This window comes from Ixodes scapularis, unplaced genomic scaffold (genome assembly GCF_016920785.2).
Source record: "Ixodes scapularis isolate PalLabHiFi unplaced genomic scaffold, ASM1692078v2 PGA_scaffold8__174_contigs__length_109621045, whole genome shotgun sequence".
Lineage (NCBI taxonomy): Eukaryota > Metazoa > Arthropoda > Arachnida > Ixodida > Ixodidae > Ixodes > Ixodes scapularis.
This window is the reverse complement of record NW_024609883.1, coordinates 73,190,621-73,212,016: the sequence shown is the minus strand read 5'-3', so window position 1 is coordinate 73,212,016 and position 21,396 is coordinate 73,190,621. Positions and strand designations below refer to the sequence as shown.

The window sequence follows — 21,396 nt, the reverse complement described above, 5'->3', positions numbered from 1 at the left end:
GAGACTTCTTGAAGTGAAGTAGTGTGTGTTTAGCAGCTGTCGCAGGTGTTAGTGATAGGAAGCTACGCGGGGTTTTGGCTTTCATAGCGCGGTTCTTTCGTTTTCCTCTTTGCCTGCATAGCGTGATTTTTTTTTTTTTTTTTTTTTGGCTTGTTTGCGCGTGCGAATGTTGACTTTTCGGAGATGTCAGATGCGTGATCCCGACAGTGAGCCTTTCAGCAGCCATGTCGCCCTGAAAGGAATGCTATTTGGCTGGAGGCCATCGGGCGTTCGCGTAGCGACCAACGTGTCTAGTTACGTTCTCGTCATATCGCTTTGGAGGCCGTCGAGATTCGCCCCGTGTGCACCTAACGTCTGCGACTAGACAGAAAATAAAAAAGCACTATGCCCACTACGTAAAAATGGTCTAAGTTCATGCATCTGTAGGCAGGTACGAAATCGTGCCCAAATTTATTCACACCGCACGATGCAACACGTCGCTGTGCAAACGCAGTCCAACATGAAGCATAAAAACGGCAGAGTTAGGACAACAATTCGGAGTCCATTGTTCAATTAAAACGACGTAATTTTGTTGAAAACGCCCGCAGCTTTTTACTCACGGTATGCGTCGGGAAGCTTCCACATTTTGAAACAAAACGAGGCAGATATACTTTAAAAAACGCTCCCAGCGTCCTCCCGGACCAGTTTGACTGGATCAGCTGACGACGACGGGACTTAACTGGTTGAACGTTTACCCCACAACAACCAATTTGCGCTCCGTGTTAGCACCGCATTACACACACCACGAACGTTTCAGCTCTCTCGCATCGCCGTGTTGCACCAAACAGAACGATATCGCCGAAACCAACGCAGCGCTGTCGTGAACCTTGGCTTGTGTTTGCGCACTCGTGGATTCTGTGACTCCCTTCGCTTTCAAAGCGCGCTCGACGATTACGAACGATACTTTCCGTCTTCCGGGAACATCACAGGGGCACTTCTCCGGTCACGTCTTCGCTACATGTGCTCGCAAACCGCGTCAAACCAAAACAATACCGCGGCCTGGCGTAGTTGCCAGATCTTGCCGGAAGTCGAGACGCTGCGTCGTTCAACCACCAACTCCGCAACGCAAGGAGAGTGAGGGGCGGGGCCGCTACGCACCCCTCCCCCCCCCCCCCCCCCCCCCCCCCCCCCCCCCCCCTAAAAGAAAAAAAAAAATGGCGGCGCCGGCGGCGCGCCGGATTTTTTGTCCGGCGGCGGCGGCGGCGTGCTGGCTCTGGGGATTCCGGCGGCGGCGCGGGGCGGCGAGAGCAAAACAGGCGGCGGCGGCGGCGGCGTCGCGGCGCGGCGGCGCACAGGTCTAGGGATTTCGAGAGCCTTCGTCTTCGCAAACGGCTAGCTCGACCGTCGATGGAGTGGTCGACGGCGTCAAAAGTTATAATCAAAACGTTTGCGATTCATTTTATGAAAATGGCTTTTGTTTATTATTTTAGTTTCGCAATTTATTGATAAAGCCACGAGTGGCCGATTCGTTGCAGCACTCGGCGCCTCCGACCACGGAAGCAGAGCTGGCAGAGCGTTGCTGAGCGCCCCCAGAAATTGACTCCATTGGTACTCGCCACCCCTGGCACGCTGGCCCACGTCGTGCGCTGGCCGGGCATTACCGGGCGCCATGGGTCAAAAACAGCCTCGCTATGGCAAGCGGAAGCTTCGGAAATCCCTCATTGAAAATACTCGTAAGCGACTGTCCGTGGAAGCTTCGCACGTTGAGGTTTCTGGTGTGATCGAGCCATCGTGTTCCAACTCTGATGGTATTGTTTGCGAGAGTAACGAAAGTGGTCCTCAAGCCGCGTCCGTGCAAGGAGGTGTTGGCAAGACTCGCCGTCCACTCTCGGCGAAGGGGACCCGGTCTGTCCCGTGGCAGCGGTGGTCGGACACAGTGAATGGGTCCGAGCACGGCGTCACGCGACAAAGTCAGTGATTGAACATGTGTGCGCGCGGAACGATGACATGCGCTCGTGTCCAGTTCATTCCGGTATTCAATCTCAGCCTGATCTAGGTTAGGTTAGGTTAGGCTAGGCTTTCCGCTGTGTCATAAGGTACTAACGGTACTAATGTGCCAGAACAAAATTGGCGCGTACAGCCGCGGCCCGCAGCGTGACCTTTCAGGACTAGGGAAATGGCCTTGAAGAACCGAGAAATGGTATCTTGTGCCCTATAATAATCATATGTCGTTAGCATATATTCTTATAAATATTTGCAACTTGGAAGAATATGTTTACGTGGCGATTTAGCAATCGCGCTCCTGACGGATGTCAGGGAATCCTTTATTATCCGTGGTTACGAAATCCACGATTTGCAAAAAAGCTGTCGCGCATGCGCAACCAGAGTGTGTTGTTGCTAGCGCCCCCTGTCTGGTTGGAAAAGAAATGGGCGTGCCGGCTATTCCTATTCTGCGACAGAGGCGCAGAAGCGAGTACGGCCGGGGCCCGGGAGAGAGCTCGCGAGTCGCTTTGTTTGTCGCCATGCCGGCCCACTGTGTTGCGCTTGGTTGCATGAATTACTTCTACGGCAAAGAGAACAGAAAGTTTTTTAGATTTCTTTCGGCCAGGCTGAATCCTGCGAAGAGAGAAGCCTGAATAGCTGCCGTGAGGAAAAGAAACACGACGGCTCACCATGGCAGCCGAACGAGCACTGCCACTTCTGCAGCAACACCCATCCCGTGGCCCAAAACGGGAACGGGACACTGTCCTTTTCCATCATTTTGAAGCACCCGGAAAGGGAGAAGAGGTTGCACGGACGGGCAGCTTGCGTGCACGAGCTTTACGCCCACGTGTTTCAAAGCAAACCAAAACCGTGCATCACGAAGCCTAGTTGTTTTCCAATCACATTCCAGCTTCGCACCCAAAATTTCAAAGTTTCCGGCGTTGTGCGAGAGGTGGCACGCACTATTTTGCGAATCTTGGATTCAGAGGTCGCATCGCTTTGTGAGCGAGCGCAGTTTCTGCGTGCAGGCGATATGTATTCGCGTTTCGGGTGGGAATATTCACTGGCGACCATACCGGAGTCTTCTACTGCTGATGGCAAACTTGTTTGCAACGTGCACTTCATTTGCTCAAGGTTAAGTGTCCTTAGTAGCTTTAAGTGTGAACCTGTTCTGAGCATGTGCGGTGCACAGTGAACTCAAATATGGCATCCGGTGAATATGTTTACCGGACACCATATTTGAGTGCAGTGTTCACTACGCATGCCCAGAATGAGCTCAGACTTGTAGGCCCGTAGCTCTCAAGTTTTGAGCAGCGCTCCAGGCGAGCAAAATAGAATATTTGGCTCGGGTTTCGAACATGCGTCAATACGCTTCCCCACTAGAGTTTTTTTCCATTCCAATCCATTCTAAGTGCCAATGTAGCAGAGCCTACAAGAGTGAGCTGCGAGCTTTCAGCGTCCCTGTCAAGCATGTGCGCTCGTGCAGTGCGAGCATCTTTCAGGAGGGCATGCTTTTGCGAGTAGCTTCGGCTTCGCTATCACGTAAAGTGAAACACACATGCTCGCGTAAGCTATGAACGAAGGCAAAGATGAAAGGAATGTTTAATGGGACGCTGCGGGCGCGAGCTGCATAATTCTTTTTTTAATTTAAATTTTTTTAGATGTTTTGTTATCGCACATATTCAGATGCTTGCATTAGAACGTGGCACGTGCAAAATCGAATGTTGCAGGGCCACCTGGATGGTTCAGCCATCATAGCATGGTCGCGTCTTGCGGGTGCGCTTGTGCCCCCTGCTCCAGAGCACCGGGTCTATAGGTTCCTGAGACCGGCAAGCTCGATGGTGCACAATGCATGTTGCAAAAGCTCCGTGGGAGCACGCCATCAGCACGTGCCGAGCGGCTACGCACTCTGCTACGGCTGACAGTGAATAACACCCCCTATAATAAATGTGTCTGTCTCTTCTTGTTTCTCTGCATGGCAGACATCAGCAAACATAAAAAAAAAAGAAAAAGAAAACGGTGTACAAATGACGGACCTCGTCAGATCGTCACCCACTTTCCAACCTCATTGCTCACTTCTAGGCCGCAGTCGGCCATCGGGGACCTCTACCGACGTACGGAAGCACACCCTAACAGATGCTGTCCACCCAGGTACTGTAAACAATGTGAGGCCGCACTAATCGGTGATCCACCTTTTCAATCCAGTTTCCTGATGACCCATGTTCATCTTGTCAATGCTTACCTAGATCTGCCAGCTGCCCAAAGACATGCCCCTGCACTGGATTGTGGCAGTGGCATCAGCCTCTTCGGTGGTGACGTCCCTACTGCCAGCAGCCCGGGTATTTTAAGTTCCATGCTAATGCTGTCGGTGCATGTCCATCAGCGCGCCATTAACACAGAGCGTCCAAGTTAGCCAGGGGAGCACGCATGCTGATTGGCGACGAAAAGTGCACAGCAGACGAAAAAGGGAGCAGACGAGCAAATCGGAAACGGGTTACCCGTTTCCGATTTGCCCGTTGCCCTCATTGCTGAAACGCTTTCTGGATTCAGAATGAATGCGCTGTTGTTTGAGATTTTGGTCTGTGTCAAATTGTTTTCGGCATTGCTGTGCCTAAATAAATTCCGCCGGAGCACCCAGTGTTGTGCCTATCGATGCACTACGTGATTACGAGAAGCCGTAAAGCAACATTCGCAAGTGACTTTGTTTTGCTTTCCGCATGATAAACATCGCTGTTGTCACCGTCGCACATAGACTGCGACGTAATCGCGTCTCGTTAATGAAACGTAGCCATGTTGACGAGACGTCGCTGGACATAACGTATGAAACGAGTGCCGACGAGCCTTTCGTAGTTGAAATGGGACGTCGTGTCTCCAGGCCAATAGGTTTTATTAGCATACTGAAGGGACACTACAACGAAATTTCGGCGCTTATTTTTTGGTCTCTATGTGTTCAAAGGAGTAGTATCACATCGAACACACCAATATTTTGTTAAGAAAGTCACGAAAAGGAATTTTAAAATGAATTAAACGATTAGCAAAGGGCACCTGGCGGACGTTACTAACGCCTCGTCGGTAATGCCCATCTAGGAACCTTGAGAGGTAGTGATGGTAACTGTCTCGCCTCCGGCCACGACGAGAGAAGAGGGGAAGGAGGAACTCCCCTCTTCGAATCCCGTTTGTGTGGTCCAAAAGTCGCTATTGTCCCTCTACAAGGTTATAGAAGATTAACCCGTCATTCAAAATTCATACAAAAGCAGCCGTTTCGGTGGCTGGAACGACTAGGTCATTCTCTCGACGTCAGCCTCGCCATAGCTTTGCTCGTCCCGACACGAACTACATAATGATTGCGTTGGATGTCACGTGTTCTCCGCTGGCTGTTCTTCGAGCGCTTGCCAGAGTGGACCGTTTATAACGAAAAATACAGCCATTAGGCCCAAAATAGAAACGTGCAATTGTGACTTATGGATATTGTGGATCATATTCAACCTAATTTTGAACATGACGGGTATATTTCAAATTTCATTGAATTATCCCTTTAAATCCTTCTGTTAGCACAAAGTTATCAAGAAACAACAGCCTTACAGTTTTTTTGCTTTTTTTTTACGTTGTGTCTATTAATTTATGTTTTGTAATGATGGGCCATTGTAAATTATGAGGAAAGTGAACTGTTTCAGGGTGACTTACCTTGTAACATACAATACGCAGAAAGGACAGTGCCAGTTTGTTCTGCAAGAATTCATACATTATACGTCTTGCTAAATTTTTGTCCCGCGTTTATGCGTCTTTAAAGAAAAAAAAGTTTTTTTTTAAACAGCCTAATTGGAACAAGCATGTCACAAAACAAATGTTCCGCAAAAAAAATGATTTTTTTTATCAATATTTACGCCACAGGACGTAATTTAGTAGAGTCAGAACCTCTCCACATTTGAAACTCCCGCTCTTTCGACCCCCGCGGAAGAGGAGTACGCCCCGCCCCTCACTCTCCTTGCGTTGCGGAGTTGAACGACGCAGCGTCTCGACTTCCGGCAAGATCTGGCAACTACGCCAGGCCGCAGTATTGTTTTGATTTGACGCGGTTTGCGAGCACATGTAGCGAAGACGTGACCGGAGAAGTACCCCTGTGATGTTCCCGGAAGACGGAAAGTATCGTTCGTAATCGTCGTGCGCGCTTTGAAAGCGAAGGGAGTCACAGAATCCACGAGTGCGCAACCACAAGCCAATGTTCACGACAGCGCTGCGTTGGTTTCGGCGATCTTGTTCTGTTTGGTGCAACACGGCGATGCGACAGAGCTGAAACGTTTGTGGTGTGTGTGATGCGGTGCTAACACGGAGCGCAAATTGGTTGTTGTGGGGTTGACGTTCAACCAGTTAAGTCCCGTCGTCGTCAGCTGATCCAGTCAAACTGGTCCGGGAGGACGCTGGGAGCGTTTTTAAAAGTAAATCTGCCTCGTTCTGTTTCAAAATGTGGAAGTTTCCCGACGCATACCGTGAGTAAAAAGCTGCGGGCGTTTTCAACAAAATTACGTCGTTTTAATTGTACAATGGACTCCGAATTGTTGTCCTAAATCTGCCGTTTTTATGCTTCGTGTTAGACTGCGTTTGCACAGCGACGTGTTGCATCGTGCGGTGTGAATAAATTTGGGCACGATTTCGTACCTGCCTACAGATGCATGAACTGAGACCATTTTGACGTAGTGGACATAGTGCTTTTTTATTTTCTGTCTAGTCGCGGACGTTAGGTGCACACGGGGCGAATCTCGACGGCCTCCAGAGCGATATGAGGAGAACGTAACTAAACACGTTGGTCGCTACGCGAACGCCCTATTGCCTCCAGCCAAATAGCATTCCTTTCGCGGCGACATGGCTGCTGGAAGGCTCACTGTTGGGATCACGCATCTGACATCTCCGAAAAGTCAGCATTTGCACGCGCAAACAAGCAAAACAAACAAAAAAAAGCACGCTAAGCAAGCAAAGAGGAAATCGAAAGAACCGCGCTATGAAAATCAAAACCCCGCGTCGCTTCCTATCACTAACACCTGCGACAGCTGCTAAACACACACTACTTCACTTCAAGAAGTCTCACTCAAGCACCTGGGTCAGCAAGAAACGACGAAACACTGATCACTTCGGCGAAACGATTAGTCGAGGTAGGCGAGACAGGCGGGAGCAGAGACTTCGGCGGCCATGAAAGAATGGCGAAGCTTTTGTTTGTATGAACCCAAACGGAAGTGCCCGTCTTGTAAACCTTTTGTAAACCTTTTTTAAAGAATAATAACTCTCATCACATGGGTTATTCTTTAAACGTAAAAATATGCCGCTCAAAAGGAAATTGCAACATATAACACAGGTTTAACAACCAAGATCTAAGCTGTCAATCAAACTCTTAGCCAATGAGAACCTTTTGGGATTGACGTCACATAATCACAACTTCGTGGCGCGCGATTTAAAACGGACGAAATAGCCGCAAACTAAAATGAGTCTCACGCAATAAATATTGCTGTAAAAAAGGTTTTTTCTCGCGGAAAAATTGTTTTTTGACATGCTTGTCCCAATTAGGCTATTTAAAAAAAAACTTTTTTTTCTTTGCAGTTACCCTTTAAGAGCATTCGTACGTGCTGTCAGCATGGCACATACGCAGATGCTTCACTGGAGTCTGGTTTCTGTGCAAGTGCGATTCCCATAACTACTGTAGGTAAACGTTGACTTGTTTGTAAGCAGCGCGTCGGCCTATATGGGAATGTGCACGATACTGCACGTTGTGACTGTAACCTAAAATTAGAATGACTCCTTTCCGTTTAGTCGGAAAGTGTGTACCGTAATATCCCAAAGGATGACCCACCTAAAGGAGAAGCGAATCGGGTGAAACTGAGGATAAAGCTAACTCTCAGTGTGAGATTGAGAAAAAAATTTTTAAAATGCCATTTTTGTATTATGTGACCTGCCAAATTTGTTTTCACACTGGGGGACATTGGAGCATAGACAACTGTATTTCTCTTCCCAGTCAGTAATGTTTGCTCATCTCCAGCCGTAATTCACTACCCCCCCCCCCCCCCCCCCTTGTTTCGGCCGAGTTCACCATTGGCCAGGGCACTGCAATTACTAAAAGTAAACTATCTTTCAATGGTTTTTCGAAAACAAGAATAGCAAATCATGTTAAATATTGGGACGGACTATCTTTCGGGATATAACGGTAAGCAGACCAATCAAATTAAGCCAGTAATGAGGACATTCCGGAAAGACGCCGCACCACTTGCGTCAATGTTAACGGCTTCGCACCAGTGTGCGCACTTCAAGCTTCACTGCTTTGCATTGGAGCATGTGGTTAGAGCCTCACGGTTTTGAAACGGCGTTCTAGGAGCAGCAGCTGATGCAGGGGAACGCTTTCGGTATCTCAGTGGGCTCGTAAATTATGCTTACTAGTTGTGCAGGCCGACCGACGGTTACAAAAGTTTGTTAGAAAAGCTAAGAAAGAAATATAGGCCTATATTTTAGTTCTCAGCTCCCTTGCATCAGTCGAATGGCACGTCGCTGAGCTCTGACTCAACTTGGCTGCAATGCTGCTAATGCTACAGAATAATGCACGACTTTGCCTTCTAGGCACATGTGTAAATTTTCACAGTGTTTTGTGGGTTGCAGTTTTCATATAAATTAGTCAAGTCTGTTTTCAAAAACCCCCATTTTAGGGAATATGGTGTTTTTTGTTTTAATTTCACTCATTATTTGAGAGAAACTGAACTGAAATGGTGCTCAAGAAATGTCGCACAAGCATATTATTTGAGAGAAACTGAACTGAAATGGCACGCAAGTACAAAGTAAGTTAGTAAGCATCCCAGGTGCAATCTACTTGAAGTAAAGTACTATAAGTACAAGGTACTTTCAAAGTAAAGTACTAGTTCTTTTCAACACAATCTTTCATGATGCCCTTTTTTTCCCCTTTGATACAGTGTTTTTTTTGTTGTTTTTTTTTTATCTGGTATGCTTTGCCTCTGCAGTAATTGGGGGTGCATCAGTTATTTCGGGAAATGGTGACGGATATTGGATAAAGTAAAGTAGTCACAGAGTATGCAGTTATTTTCGGAAATGGCACCGAATTTAGAAGTTTCTTCGATTTTTTTTTTATTTTAAGCACCTTGCATTGGCTTGCACTGAAGGGGCTTAAACATACTGGGAGAGCATGGCATCAGCCCCGTAGCTTCCGCAGGCAATCCTTTCATAGAGGAGTGTCCTCTCCCAATATTTTTAACCTCCTCGCTTGTGCTGACCGAGCGAGATGTAGCAAGATTTCCAGAGTCTACAGGAAAGCCGCCTCACGTGACATCAATCATCCGCTAAATTTAGTCGGGAATCGAATTGGTGTTGAGATTATGTGACGTAAATTTTCCTGCTAAGTTTGGCAGGAAAATCGCTGTTGAGGTCACGTGCTGTAAAACAGTACCTCAGTGTATCCATACTTGCTCATGTAGTAGGCTAAAAATACCATTCCTAGTCCAAAATGCCCTATTACCCCCCATGCTGCTGAACATTGAGCAGTTCAGCACTCTGTGAAATGTCAAACATTTGTGTGTGCGCAAAGTGAATCTCTGAGCAAGCTCCTAATCTGTTTATGGCTGATCATTGTTTTTGTTTTCCTTGTCCCGACGCACACAACCTTGTCTTTATGTCTGTAGGCGACAAAGGGACCTTCCCACCAAAAGCGCCCAAGGGCCTCCAGTTCAAATGCGGTTTCTGCTTCTACATCACCAAGGACCAGCATGGAATGGTCAGCCACCTAATTCACCATGCGGAGGGACGGCGGCTCGAGTGCCAACACTGTCCCCAGCTTCCTTCAGGTTTGGAACTGTACCACCACAACCATCCGGATTTTAAGCCACTCAAAAGTGCCAACAAGATGAACACCTTTGGCTTTGAAAAAAACATATTAAAAAACACACCATAAAAAAAAAAAAAAAATTCCCAAGCATAAGGAGTGTTGCAAAGACTCGAACAGGCTACCCCTCTGATTACCCGCACGGATCTGGGCATGGGGGCAAAACGTCTTTCGTATCCCAACGGCACCTCCAGTCCTTCAGTGAAATTGATAATCCGACCAAGCGCACGTTCCAAAGCTTCCGGACGAGAAACGCCACAGGTACAAGAAGTGGCCCCAAAGCCTTTACTCACTCTTACAATCCGGTCACCCACCTTAAAGGCTAGTTCACACATTTGTGTTTGATTGTGATAGATTGTGTCGTATTTCCTCATAACTGTTTAACACACTGGTGTCATCTACCAGGTGGCTCTGGAACACTTTCATCTGTAGTGTAACTAGACAGAAGTCAGTGCTTCAAGCAGTTACAAGGAAACTTTGCGCTCCATCGCAGTGAAGTGTAAATGTGTAAACCAACCTTAAGTTGCATTGGCACAGAAGACCCCGCAAGTGGTGGCGTTGTCGCAGAGCCTGGAGCTATTGGAAGATCTGACAGACAGCATTTTAATACATCCGACGGTTAATAGTCGCAAAAGCCTGCAATGCCCTCAAGCACGTGCCGCTTGTGTGGGCAGCACGTGCAGTTGCAGGGTAAACTTCGGTTTCTGGCCTGCAAAACACCCTCCAAAAGAGGACCCTGCTTAAAGGGTGAGAGAGAGGGAGTCCCACGCTGATTGCAGCGATAACATAGGGTCTAGAACCAACGTAAGGCTGGAAGTTAAAAGATCTCCTAGAGGGGAGTTCACATTCTGCTTTTTGTGAACTCACAGTTTTGTTTTGTTTGTTTCGCTTTAACAAACTCTTTCTGCAATGTTGCCAATTATTGCATAAGGGTGCTCTTAAATATTTCTTTCTGATTTAGTGATCACATTTATCATAAATATGTCGAGTGTGTAACTAGCTCCGTCCGCCAACTGTTTCAGGAATTGCCGGAGAAAACTGAGCTGCGTCAATTTCAATTGGTGGTCAACACAGGCTGCTGTATCTCCAAAACAAAAAGCTGAGACTGTGCTACACCGTCAGATCTTAGCGTTAGGCCTGTGAAAATGTTCGGCGTAGAAAAACATCCGAGTAGTTTGGTGGTCGGAGATTTGCAGAAACTACTCGTTACGGCATCGAAGCATACCTTGCGTTTGCAGCCATCTTCATCGATTTTAGCAAAGAATTTGTTAAATTGCTGGCTCCTAGTAGTTTCCTTTAAAGGGCAACTCCGCTCAATTCCGAAGATTTCGGGATAATGAGTGATTTCGCATTAAAAAGCCCTAGTAAAAGACACTACGTCGTTTGCTTCGCGAAAAATGGGATATATATTTTTAAATCTAATTTTAAACATGAGCGGAAATCGAAACCGAAACTTCGGCTCCGTCTGGCAACATTGGCCTCGGGCGGCCAAGTACATGGCCATCACGTGGTGCGAGATGTCACGTGATCCTCGGCCCAATGACGGGCGGGATGGGGGCGGGAGTGCGGCAGGCGCGAGTGTCGTCTGCACCGCACTCTTCGCCACGTTTTGGTGTCTACGGCATTCGACGACGTCTGCACAACTGCGGCATAAGTCTGCGACTCTGCGCACGTGGTGTCCATAGTGTGGACGAAACTCCGAGAGGCAATAATCACAAACGGTGAGACGACGACGGTGATTGTGACGCGGAAGACGGCGGTAACGGCGGGACCACGGCGGGCGGTTGGTCTGCTCCCAAGAAGTGCGCTGCGCAGGCGCGTACGCCAATCACGTGGACACCGCTGAGCGCCGAGAGGAAACGTTGCTGACGTCATGCGCTACGCTCGATCGGAGAAGTAAAAACAAGCAAAATGGGGCCATGATGATGACGTTTAGCTCAATGTTGGCTCCGCCCATGCCGTAGCCTTGACTGCGCTGTTGTTTGCGCCTGAATTCGCCCGCTCGAGTCAGCCGATTTCGGCAACTTGGCAAGTTGCAAAGTTTGCCGGACCGTTTAAGAAACATTTAGGCAGAACTGCGTCGTAATATTTGACGTGTGGTCTTCCTAGGCGATGCTGAAGAGGACTGCATTGTTTTTTCCAAACTAAAAATGAAGCGGAGTTGCCCTTTAAAGGGATGGTGAACCGAAATTCGGATTTTAAGAAAAACAATGCTGGAGATGTAGGCAGGACGCTACATTCCCTACAACAGTTCTAGTAAGGTGTTATATCAAATGGACGGCCATATTTATGGAAAAGAAGTTGAAATTGAACCAGGCCGACGAGGCGCGTGACGTCAAGATACCTAGTTTCCTCCTCTCTTCGCTTTGCTCCCTCAAGGCCACGAGGCGGAGAAGACGCGAGGCCGTTCCCTCCCCTTCTCGGAAAAACATGACGTCAACATTCCTGCCAAATGCGTCTTATTTTTTTTTTTTTTTTTAAATACGGTCATCCGTTTGAGACATCGCTGTACAAGTGATGCTTTGGTGTTTGTAGCATCCCGTTGCACGCTTTTGCCGCGTGTTTTGGGGAATCAAGATTTCGGTTCAGCATCCCTTTAGCTCGCTTTCTGTAATGCTCCTACAACGAAAAACATTGAATTAAAATTGATTGCATGCGAGCCCTGCGTCAGCGTTTTGCTAGAACTCGCGTCCTCGACGATTAAGTGCAGCACTTATGTCCAATATGCACCATGCTGGCCTCTGGTAAGTAAAATAGAGAGACCAGCATAACAGCCTTGTCGTCTTGGAGGTGTTAAATAAGGGTGTTCACACATGTGGTGGGGGAGCTTCCGGGAGGAGAGGGAAGAGTGCCCGCACTAGCTTCAGAGGAAACGAGGATTTTACGAACTTGACGCAACCCTTGGCGAAGGTTTTTTTTAGAGATGCCATGCATGACAATTTTTGTGGTGTCAAGGCACAAAATACTTATGAAGTTCATCTATACAGTAACAACATAAAGGGACACAATGCATTCTGTGTTACCATCGCCTTGCCTACAATGGTGAAAAAAAAATGGCACATCGTTTTCCTTTCTCTTTCATGATACATGCGGGGATGTCTATTTCCGTAGGTTGGGGAAGTGCCTGCTCGAAGGACGTCTGCTGCCTTCTGGAAACCACAACCAACAATCTCTTCAAATGCTGTTTGTGCACCCACTTCGCTGGGGATCAGCGTGAAATTCTCAATCACCTCTTCCTTCGTTGTGATGAACGACTTAAGTGCCAGCAATGTTCAAAATCCTTTTCCAAAGCAGAAGACTTGAGGTACCACGCAGAGATTCACAAGCCAGAAAGAACTTGCGAGTATCAACTGTGGTAACAGCCTTTCAGGAACATGGTCATCTGGTAAATAACATTCCTGCCAATGAAGGTAAAAAACCCTTTCAAATGCCAGGAATGCCCCAAAGCATTTGCCAAAGTGATGTTGTACAGCCACATGCAAACCCACACCGGTGAGCAGCCTTTCCGAAACCAGGAATGTCCCAGAGCATTTTCTCGTCGAAGTAAGACGAGTTGCGACTTTTGAAGCAACAGAGATGAGAAGCCCTACAGATGCAAGCTGTGTCCACAAGCCTTTGCTCGTAGTGGGAAGTTGAGGCAGCACATTCAGATGCACACAAGTGAGAGACCTTACAAATGTGAACAATGTCCCCAAGCCTTTAGTCGTAGCGCGAGGCTAAGGTAGCACATTTAGAAGCACACAGGTGAGAGACCTTACAAATGCAAGCAATGTCCCTGAACCTTTTTACCGAAGTGAGAATCTGACGGAGCACATTCGAATTCACACAGGTGAGAGACCCAACAAACGCAAGCAGTGTTCGCAAACCGTCATTGATGGTGGTGCACTAAAGCAGCACATTCGAAGGCACACGGGTGAAAGACCTTACAAATGTAATCAATGTCCCAAGCCCTTCGCCAGAGCTATGGGGTCTTGCAGCTCATTGGTACACACAGAGGTGAGAGACCTTACAAATGCACGCAGTGTCCTTAATCCTTTAGCGCACTTGGCACCCTGACGTAGCACATTCAAACACACACAGGCAAGAAACCTTACAAATGTGAGCAATGTCCCCAAGCTTTTAATTACCGTGATTTGCTGACCCACCACATTCGAATGCACACTGGCGAGAGACCGTACAAATGCGAGCAGTGTTACAAAACCTTTAGTCTAAAACACACCTTGACATGTCACATTCGAAAGCACACAGGGGAGAAAACTGAGAGCACCGTCCTGAAGTCTTCACTTGAGCAAGAAGCTTACGGGGTACATTTGAATGAACACAAGTGAGAGATCTTACAAATCTGTGCAATGTCCCAAGGTGCACGTGAGAACCTGACGTAGCAGATTCAGATGCGTTGTGTCGGCAGTTCAGAAAATTTTTTTTTTTTGCAGTGCTATTTTTTAGACATGTGAAGGTGCGTGAGGAGCAGAGGCATAAGTTTAGCAGCTGGTTGGAAATGATCCAAATAGCAAATGCCCTTCATTGACTTGCGTCTGATCAATATCGGTGTTATTCATCTGAAGGAACTGGGCCTTGTTGGCTTCTGCTATATCCAGGGTTTTCTAATTTGTGTGGAAGGAACTGTTACATATAATAAACATGTTTACAAACTCAGTACCTCTTTTTTCTTGTTCTTCCGGGTCTGGCTTCAGTGTTATTACACAGCTGCAGAGCCGTGTATAGAGAGACTTTGCTCAGTCGGAGGCACGGGCAGAACCAGGGCTTGCATCAGACACAGAAAGAGGGCTTGACATGCTCTCTTGACAAACGAGAGGGCGAAAAGAACCCCCTAGCGGTGATAGCGAGAACCAGTTTTAATCATAGGTGTATGGTTCAGTGGGGTAAAGGTGAGTGAGGAGGAGTGGCAAATCTGGTGCGCCGACATCTGGAGAATATGGTCAACGTTACGATATGGTTTTAATAAGTGCCAAAGAGTTAAACGTAGTAACCCTTCCTGGTTAAAAGTAGTGTGCATGTGATGTTTTGATTATGATCATGCAGCAAGATGTAAGAAACGAATGTGCTGTTCGAACTCTGTTTTGCTCGGACAGGGAGTGAACACTTGGACGGCAGATTCCTATCTTGGTCCTCGGCGTCTGGCGTATGGATTATGTCGATCGTTCCTCTAGTTGCGCTCTTCCACCATGATCTTGGATGACCGTGATTGAAGCAACACGTGCACCATATTTTCACTCCCCGAGAGTTACTCCTACGCACTTACTACGTTTCTCGCGACCACCGCCAGGGTTTTATTTCCGACTCCTGGTTGGCCACATTCGAGTTTGTGAAAACGACCTGGAACACGCCCAGCCCGCTTTTGACCAATGGTGCCTCATTTGTCTGGTTAGCACAGTTGTTAGAGCGCTCCACTGGAAATGGACCAGGGGGATTTTTTCGGTCGCGCACCTTTCACCTATAGTTGTGTTTGGAGATTGGTGTTTGTCCTTTGTTCCCCTCCTCCAGGGATTATTTTCGTCAAGAAAATTCTGGTCGAAATTTTCGGGCAGTAATGGGGATGTGGATCAGGATTAAAGCAGAGAGAGGGTATTGTGGAAAGGGGATGCAGACTGAATCGGCTCTGGTGAATGTAAATTGTGAACATTGAAAGAAAGAATGCTAGGGGCGTTTCAGCAGGAGGCCAGTGGGGTTAAGACAAGTAGGACAAGCTCCTCTCTTGAAATCCACCACCTTTTAAAACAGCAGAGCGGAGGGGAGGCGAGTCCCCCTTGCCTTGTCTCGTCTCTCCGTTACACTCCTCCGCTAAGTGGAAAGAATACGGTGGTCTTCTGTGGAAGGGCTTGTCCTGCTTTCTTTAGTTTCACGGCATAGGGTGGAGCATGTGGGGAAGGACAGGAGACGGCTGAATTCTTTGTTGTAAAGGGCTTCACCCTAGTTGCCCAAGTTATTGCCGATTTACGAAAAAATTAAAATTATGCAAGCTTCATTGTGCCTACAAAGACGTAAGCACCGATTCTGACGGACGTTTCATCTGCGAAGCCTCTGGTGAACGCTCTTCCTGTTGCTGCTGCCGTTAGCTTATTTGGATATCAAGGGAGCATATACAACGTTGTGAACTAGCAAAAAGTCTGGGATAACTTAGATGCAGAAGTGACTAGGTTACTTCAAAAGGTGCACACATGAGGGTAGTTATAATATGGGAAGCAGAAACTCTGTCATACTTGCTTTTCAAGATATACTTCTAAGTGGAATGGAAGTAGAGCAGAGCGATTTAGGTTTAATGTTATTTATCCGGAGGGGGGAAGAAATGTCCCTAGTAGCACCGAATGTTGCCACAATGTTACTGGAATGTGGTCCGCCAACGTTGTGTATACGTGGCTAATGTCCGCAAAATGTCATGTCGCTGGAACGTTATCTGAAAACATTCCCGTAACATCACAGTAAACATTTGTGCTATGTTATGCCCTCAACATTTGTGCTATGTTATGCCCTCAACATTTGTGGTATGTTATGCCCTCAACATTAGTGGAACATAATTTATTAACATTGTTTATATATTTCCAATGACCACACAGCAAACATTTGTGGTATGTTTTGTCCTCAACATTCGTGTAACATTAACTTGGTGTCTCAAGTAGCAGCCAGGCTCTTTAAATCAACCGCGAAATTTGGTTTCTTAACCTATTGCGCTAGGAGTTTTTGCAGCGTTGCCCACAGGCGGTGCATTTTTTTATTATAAAAATTGCAAAGAGCGAACTTACCTGAGGAAAAAGTAAAGAAAGAAAAAGGGTTAACTCCTTTGGAAATTCAGCGAAGGCACCAGTCTTCAAACAATAGGGCGCCTTATTTTTGAAGACCGTTGGATTCGGTGCATTTCCATAGCAGTTAAGCCTTTTTCTTTCTCTATTTTTTCCTCAGTTAGTTCGCTCTTTGCAATTTTTATAGAAAAAAATACACCACCTGTGGGCAACGGTGCACAAAATCCTAGCGCGACAGGTCAAGAAACCGAATTTTGTGGTCGATTTAAAGAGACTGGCCCCTATTGGAGACACCCAATATATTGCCAATTGACCACTACTTTTCTACATGAGCTACATTATAAAAAAATCAATTTAACCACAACAAGGACAGCAAATTTAGCAGCTATACTCCGTTTCACCTTCAGTTGAAGCGCAGCATACACTACGAGCCATCCCAGTCAATTTAGCGTCAAGTCTACTGCGACTTTGAGCTCTGCCTCCCGTTTCACACAACTGGAAAGTCATGTGATAATCTTGCGGCGCTGGATCAGCTGGGATGGCCCATACCGTTCACTATGCTTTAACTTAAAGTGAAACGGAGCATAGTGGAGACAGCACTGTAACTATTCAGACTCAATATTTCGAAATTAATTAGTGTTGATTTTCATTTCTTTTATATTAAACTTTCACAACCCACAAAAGTAAAAGGTTCCATGGATTACCAGTATCCCCAACCATTGGGCAATTGATTTGCATGATAACTTCTACAATTTTTTCTCCAATTGCAAGATTTTGAATTATTTTGGAGTGGATTATCTACTCTCTACAGCAGAAGACTGACTAATAGAACATGCATATCACAAGATGCATCCCCCCCCCCCCCCCCCCCCCAGACAGTATAATTTCAGCAATATTTTCACTTTGTGACACAATTTAAAGCAGTCCTCCACTCCACTTTTCTCTCTCGCATCTGCTCGTGGCAAGCAGAGAAGGAAGCAGGGGCTGCTGGGAAAAGTATGCACATCCGTCTCCATCACTTCCTTCCAGCCAATAGGAAGTTACAAAAAGAAAGCTATCTCCTTGAAATAGCAACCACCTTTCACGCAACCATGTAAAATCAGTCTTGCCAAAATGAGTCTTGCGCCCTAAATAGTTATACTTTATTTTTTTTTTCAAGGAAAATGCATTTTATGACATGGGAGTCCTATCCATGTCGTTCTAAATTGTTCTAACTTTTTTAGTGGCCCTCTAAGAGGCACCTGTCACTGACCATAAAGTAGGACACTTAGAGGAATCCAAAAGATTTGTTGAGATAGGGTTTATTTTCATAAATCTTCCAAGTTTTACATTGCACTCAGTAAAAGCTGTAAGCTCAGCCAACTTGATTAAAATAAACTGTGAGAAAACATCACGAAAAAGGTTGCAGCAACAGGACCAGACATATACTGCGGAAACATTTGCAGATTCACTAAGAAACATATTCAACTTCTCAAAAAGTATAATGAGTGGTAACAACCAAGCTTAAGTTAGCAGAAGAAACATGTAGTTTGAAAGTAACTTCGAGCTAAATAAAATTGACTAGATATATAAGCAAAGGTGTGTTACAAACGGATCATTCTTGCATCCGTAGGGCAACTGCAAGAGGAAAAAAAAAAGTAATTACACAGACGAAAATTATAACAAAAATGTTTACCTCCTATTCATAGGCAGTATCCACGTTTACCAGGAATAGGTGTGACAGCTACTCGCTTAGTTCTATATACACAGATATTAGATTGTGAAAATAGTGGTAAATAAGTTCAATAAAAAAAACCACTAGAGTAACCTGCCACTGATGTTACCATATCTGTTGCTGCTCAAAGTTATCATAAAACAAACATATGTCATATTAATGAACAGAGAAGGAAGAGGAACAGTTACATAAAACTAGAGGGCACACAGTCCCTTATCGCCATCTTGAGCGGAGTGTCAGCCTTTCTCTACACCAACTGTCATTATTAGCTGTAGATTACTCCCAGAAGTCAAAAACTTATTTTCGGAAACCTCAATGAGACAGGCAAATGTCTTGCTTGTCCTCTGTCAATAACATAAACGTCATAATTATTGTGATCAATAAATTACATGGGTCCCCATCCCCTAACCTAAAAAAAGCTGTGCACATGGCAGGCTTCATGTTGCTTGGTAATGACATTAACGAGATAAACACTCACTTTTCTCAGTACTGTTTCTAAAGTGCAGTCAAAGTCAGCAAAACAAACTGATATATTAAGGAACATAATTTCCACATCAAAGGTCACTCAATGCCTGGAAAGTAGTTATAAAAGGGAAAGTCAGAGTGAAAGAAGCTGACTATAAACATAATAAGAGTAAAAAAAGTGCTTGCCTCTTTCTACAAAGTCACCTCTAGGCAGAAGCAGTGCCCTCCTGCAAAAAGCATATTAAAGAGTAAAGCTATACAGGGCGTTTCTTTAATTCTTTTCGGAATTGAAAAAAAAAAAAAAAAAAGCTGATAGCTACGTGGATTCGCCTTCAGTGTATGTTTGTGGGGCTTGGAGGGCATTATATGAGGGGATAAATGTCACAGTATGTTGGCTAACAAAATTCTGTTAATTAACTTTTTCATAAACGGTTTAATGGGCCACGTTGCAATTGCAGTTTTAAAGGGAGCCATTAGTAAAGGCTAACCCAATTTATACATTAAGATATTTATTGTTGAAATTTTGCCTTTCTTCGCTTGATTAGAAACCGCGTGCTGAAAACCGCGCCTGGTTAGGATTCGTAGAATAGTGATGGATTTGTTTCTGGTTCATCGTCACTATCTCTACAGCGTGCCTTTCATAGACGCGCCGGCGTCACTCTTCTGAGATTGTGACAGATGGACAGAAGTGGCTATGTCACTCTTCTACCAAGCATAATCAGGTGCGCGTTTTGAATCAAGCGAAGAACGGCAAAATTTTAACGACGAGTATCACAAAGCTCATTGTATTTTCGCAAATTACCTCCATTGGGATGGGCTTTATTGATTGCTTCCTTTAAAACTGCAATTGCAACATGGCCAATTAAGCCATCAAATAAAAAGTTAATTATCAGTTTTTGTTAATTAGTGAACATACTTTGACATTTATCTCCTCACCTAATGCACGCCGAGCCCCAGAAACATACAGTGAAGCGGCATTCACGTAGCTATCAGCTCTTATTTATCAGCTCTTATTTTTGACTTCTGACCTCAATCAAGCTTTCGGTTGCCTCACCTTCTGTCGTCACCGGAGGAGCGCAAACGTCTTCATCGGTGCTGGAGTCCACGGGATCTTCTTTGCAGTACCTTTTTAGTTCCCTCCGAGCGTTTTGCGCGATTCTTCTTTTCTGGCGATCGGACAACTCCGACAGCGAACGCTTAACGCGCTCCATTCTCCACAATAACAAGTAACAAAATACCACGTGCCTTGTTTTGTGTTATTTGCAGGGAGAATGGCGATTGAACGATAGGACGATGGTGACGATGGTGCGGATAGCGCTTTCAAAAGCCTCGGCCTTGCGCGGGAACACTACCGGCTGCGCAAACAAAAGAAAAGTGCTACTTCTGGCTATGGCTAGAGACGAAAGGCCTAGAGCCCGATAGAGTCCAGAATGGCCCCGCTTTCGATCATTTTATTAATGAACAAAATAAATAATTTTATTGTATATAGTACCAAATAACACGTATAATTTTTTTAATTATAAAATTGTTTATAATCACTTTAGCACTTTAGTCGATAATAAAGTTTGGTTGTGTTGGTGAACATTGGTCGACGTCGCTAGGTGACGCAAGCTACCGCTCGTTACTACTCGTTACAAAGGGTATTTATCTATCCATCCAGGCAGCGTACACAAAATGGCAGCCTTGTTTTCCCGTTCTTCCTAAGCGTTTTTCCAAGCGTTTTTCCGATGACACCGATTGAGAGCAGACGAAGTGATCCGCGTACAAGCTTTTCATCATCAGAAGTTTAAAAACTCAAGTTTACGAGTGCTACATCTGTGCATACTCTTTGATAGGCGCTTCAGATGTGAGTTCATATCGCGCGTGACGAAACTGTAGAACGGAAGCTCTGCGAGCGCTCTACACGGCCCTCGTACTTCCCATTTCGGACTGGAGTATTGCTCGGCGACCTGGTCCCCGCCCCAGCAGCACCTCTGGGAACGGCTCGAAAGTGTGCAGCGCCGTGCGACACGGATCATCTGTGGCACAGCGGACGGCTCGTACGATGCACGCCTGGTGTGGGTGCCCTTGGTCGGCGACCCCCCACGAGAGGGGACGGGCCTCACGGATGCGCGCACTGTGCCGGATGCTCGATGGACCGCTTTCCGGGATCTCGTTGTACTCCGCAGTGCGGTCAAGCAAAAGAACTGGGCAGCCTGAGCCTCTCCGTGGGAGGACCACCCGCCACTGCTAGCTCTTCTCTCGCCAACTGGCTTTGAGCTCGTGACGACCAGTGACTTGCACCATTATTTTTCTTGTTGCTGTGTGTGCTTGTTTTGTTTTACCCTACTGAGTCCCCTTTCTCCTGTCTCCTGCACTGTAGGGGGCGGCCTGCTAGTAGGCGCATATGCATAAGGGTTATCACCTTCTTGTCTAGCCTTGCACGTCGTCGCATACACGTCAAATCCGTGTGCAAATAAATTACAATCGCAGTTACAATTACAGAAACAAAAACAATGGTGACAAGTATTCCTGCACAACTATACACTGCATTGACCCTTAAATAAGGTGCAGCGAAGGCTACAGCCACTAGACCGCAGCTTTGCAGCGTGAGACGGCCCTTTGGACATGAGTGAGCGAAAGGGCACGTG

General features: G+C 46.2%; 1 protein-coding gene across 1 annotated transcript; it reads left to right on the top strand.

Annotated features, from left to right (window-relative positions):
- The first annotated feature begins 1,320 nt into the window (after nt 1-1,320).
- On the top strand, nt 1,321-14,486 carry LOC115332652 (zinc finger protein 792). The gene is made up of 5 exons (XM_040217370.3): nt 1,321-1,712; nt 4,045-4,113; nt 4,209-4,301; nt 9,630-9,791; nt 12,941-14,486. Exons 1-5 carry the CDS (start codon nt 1,649-1,651, stop codon nt 13,186-13,188), a joined length of 636 nt encoding a protein of 211 aa, XP_040073304.1. The 5' UTR covers nt 1,321-1,648; the 3' UTR covers nt 13,189-14,486.
- Nucleotides 14,487-21,396: the final 6,910 nt, after the last annotated feature.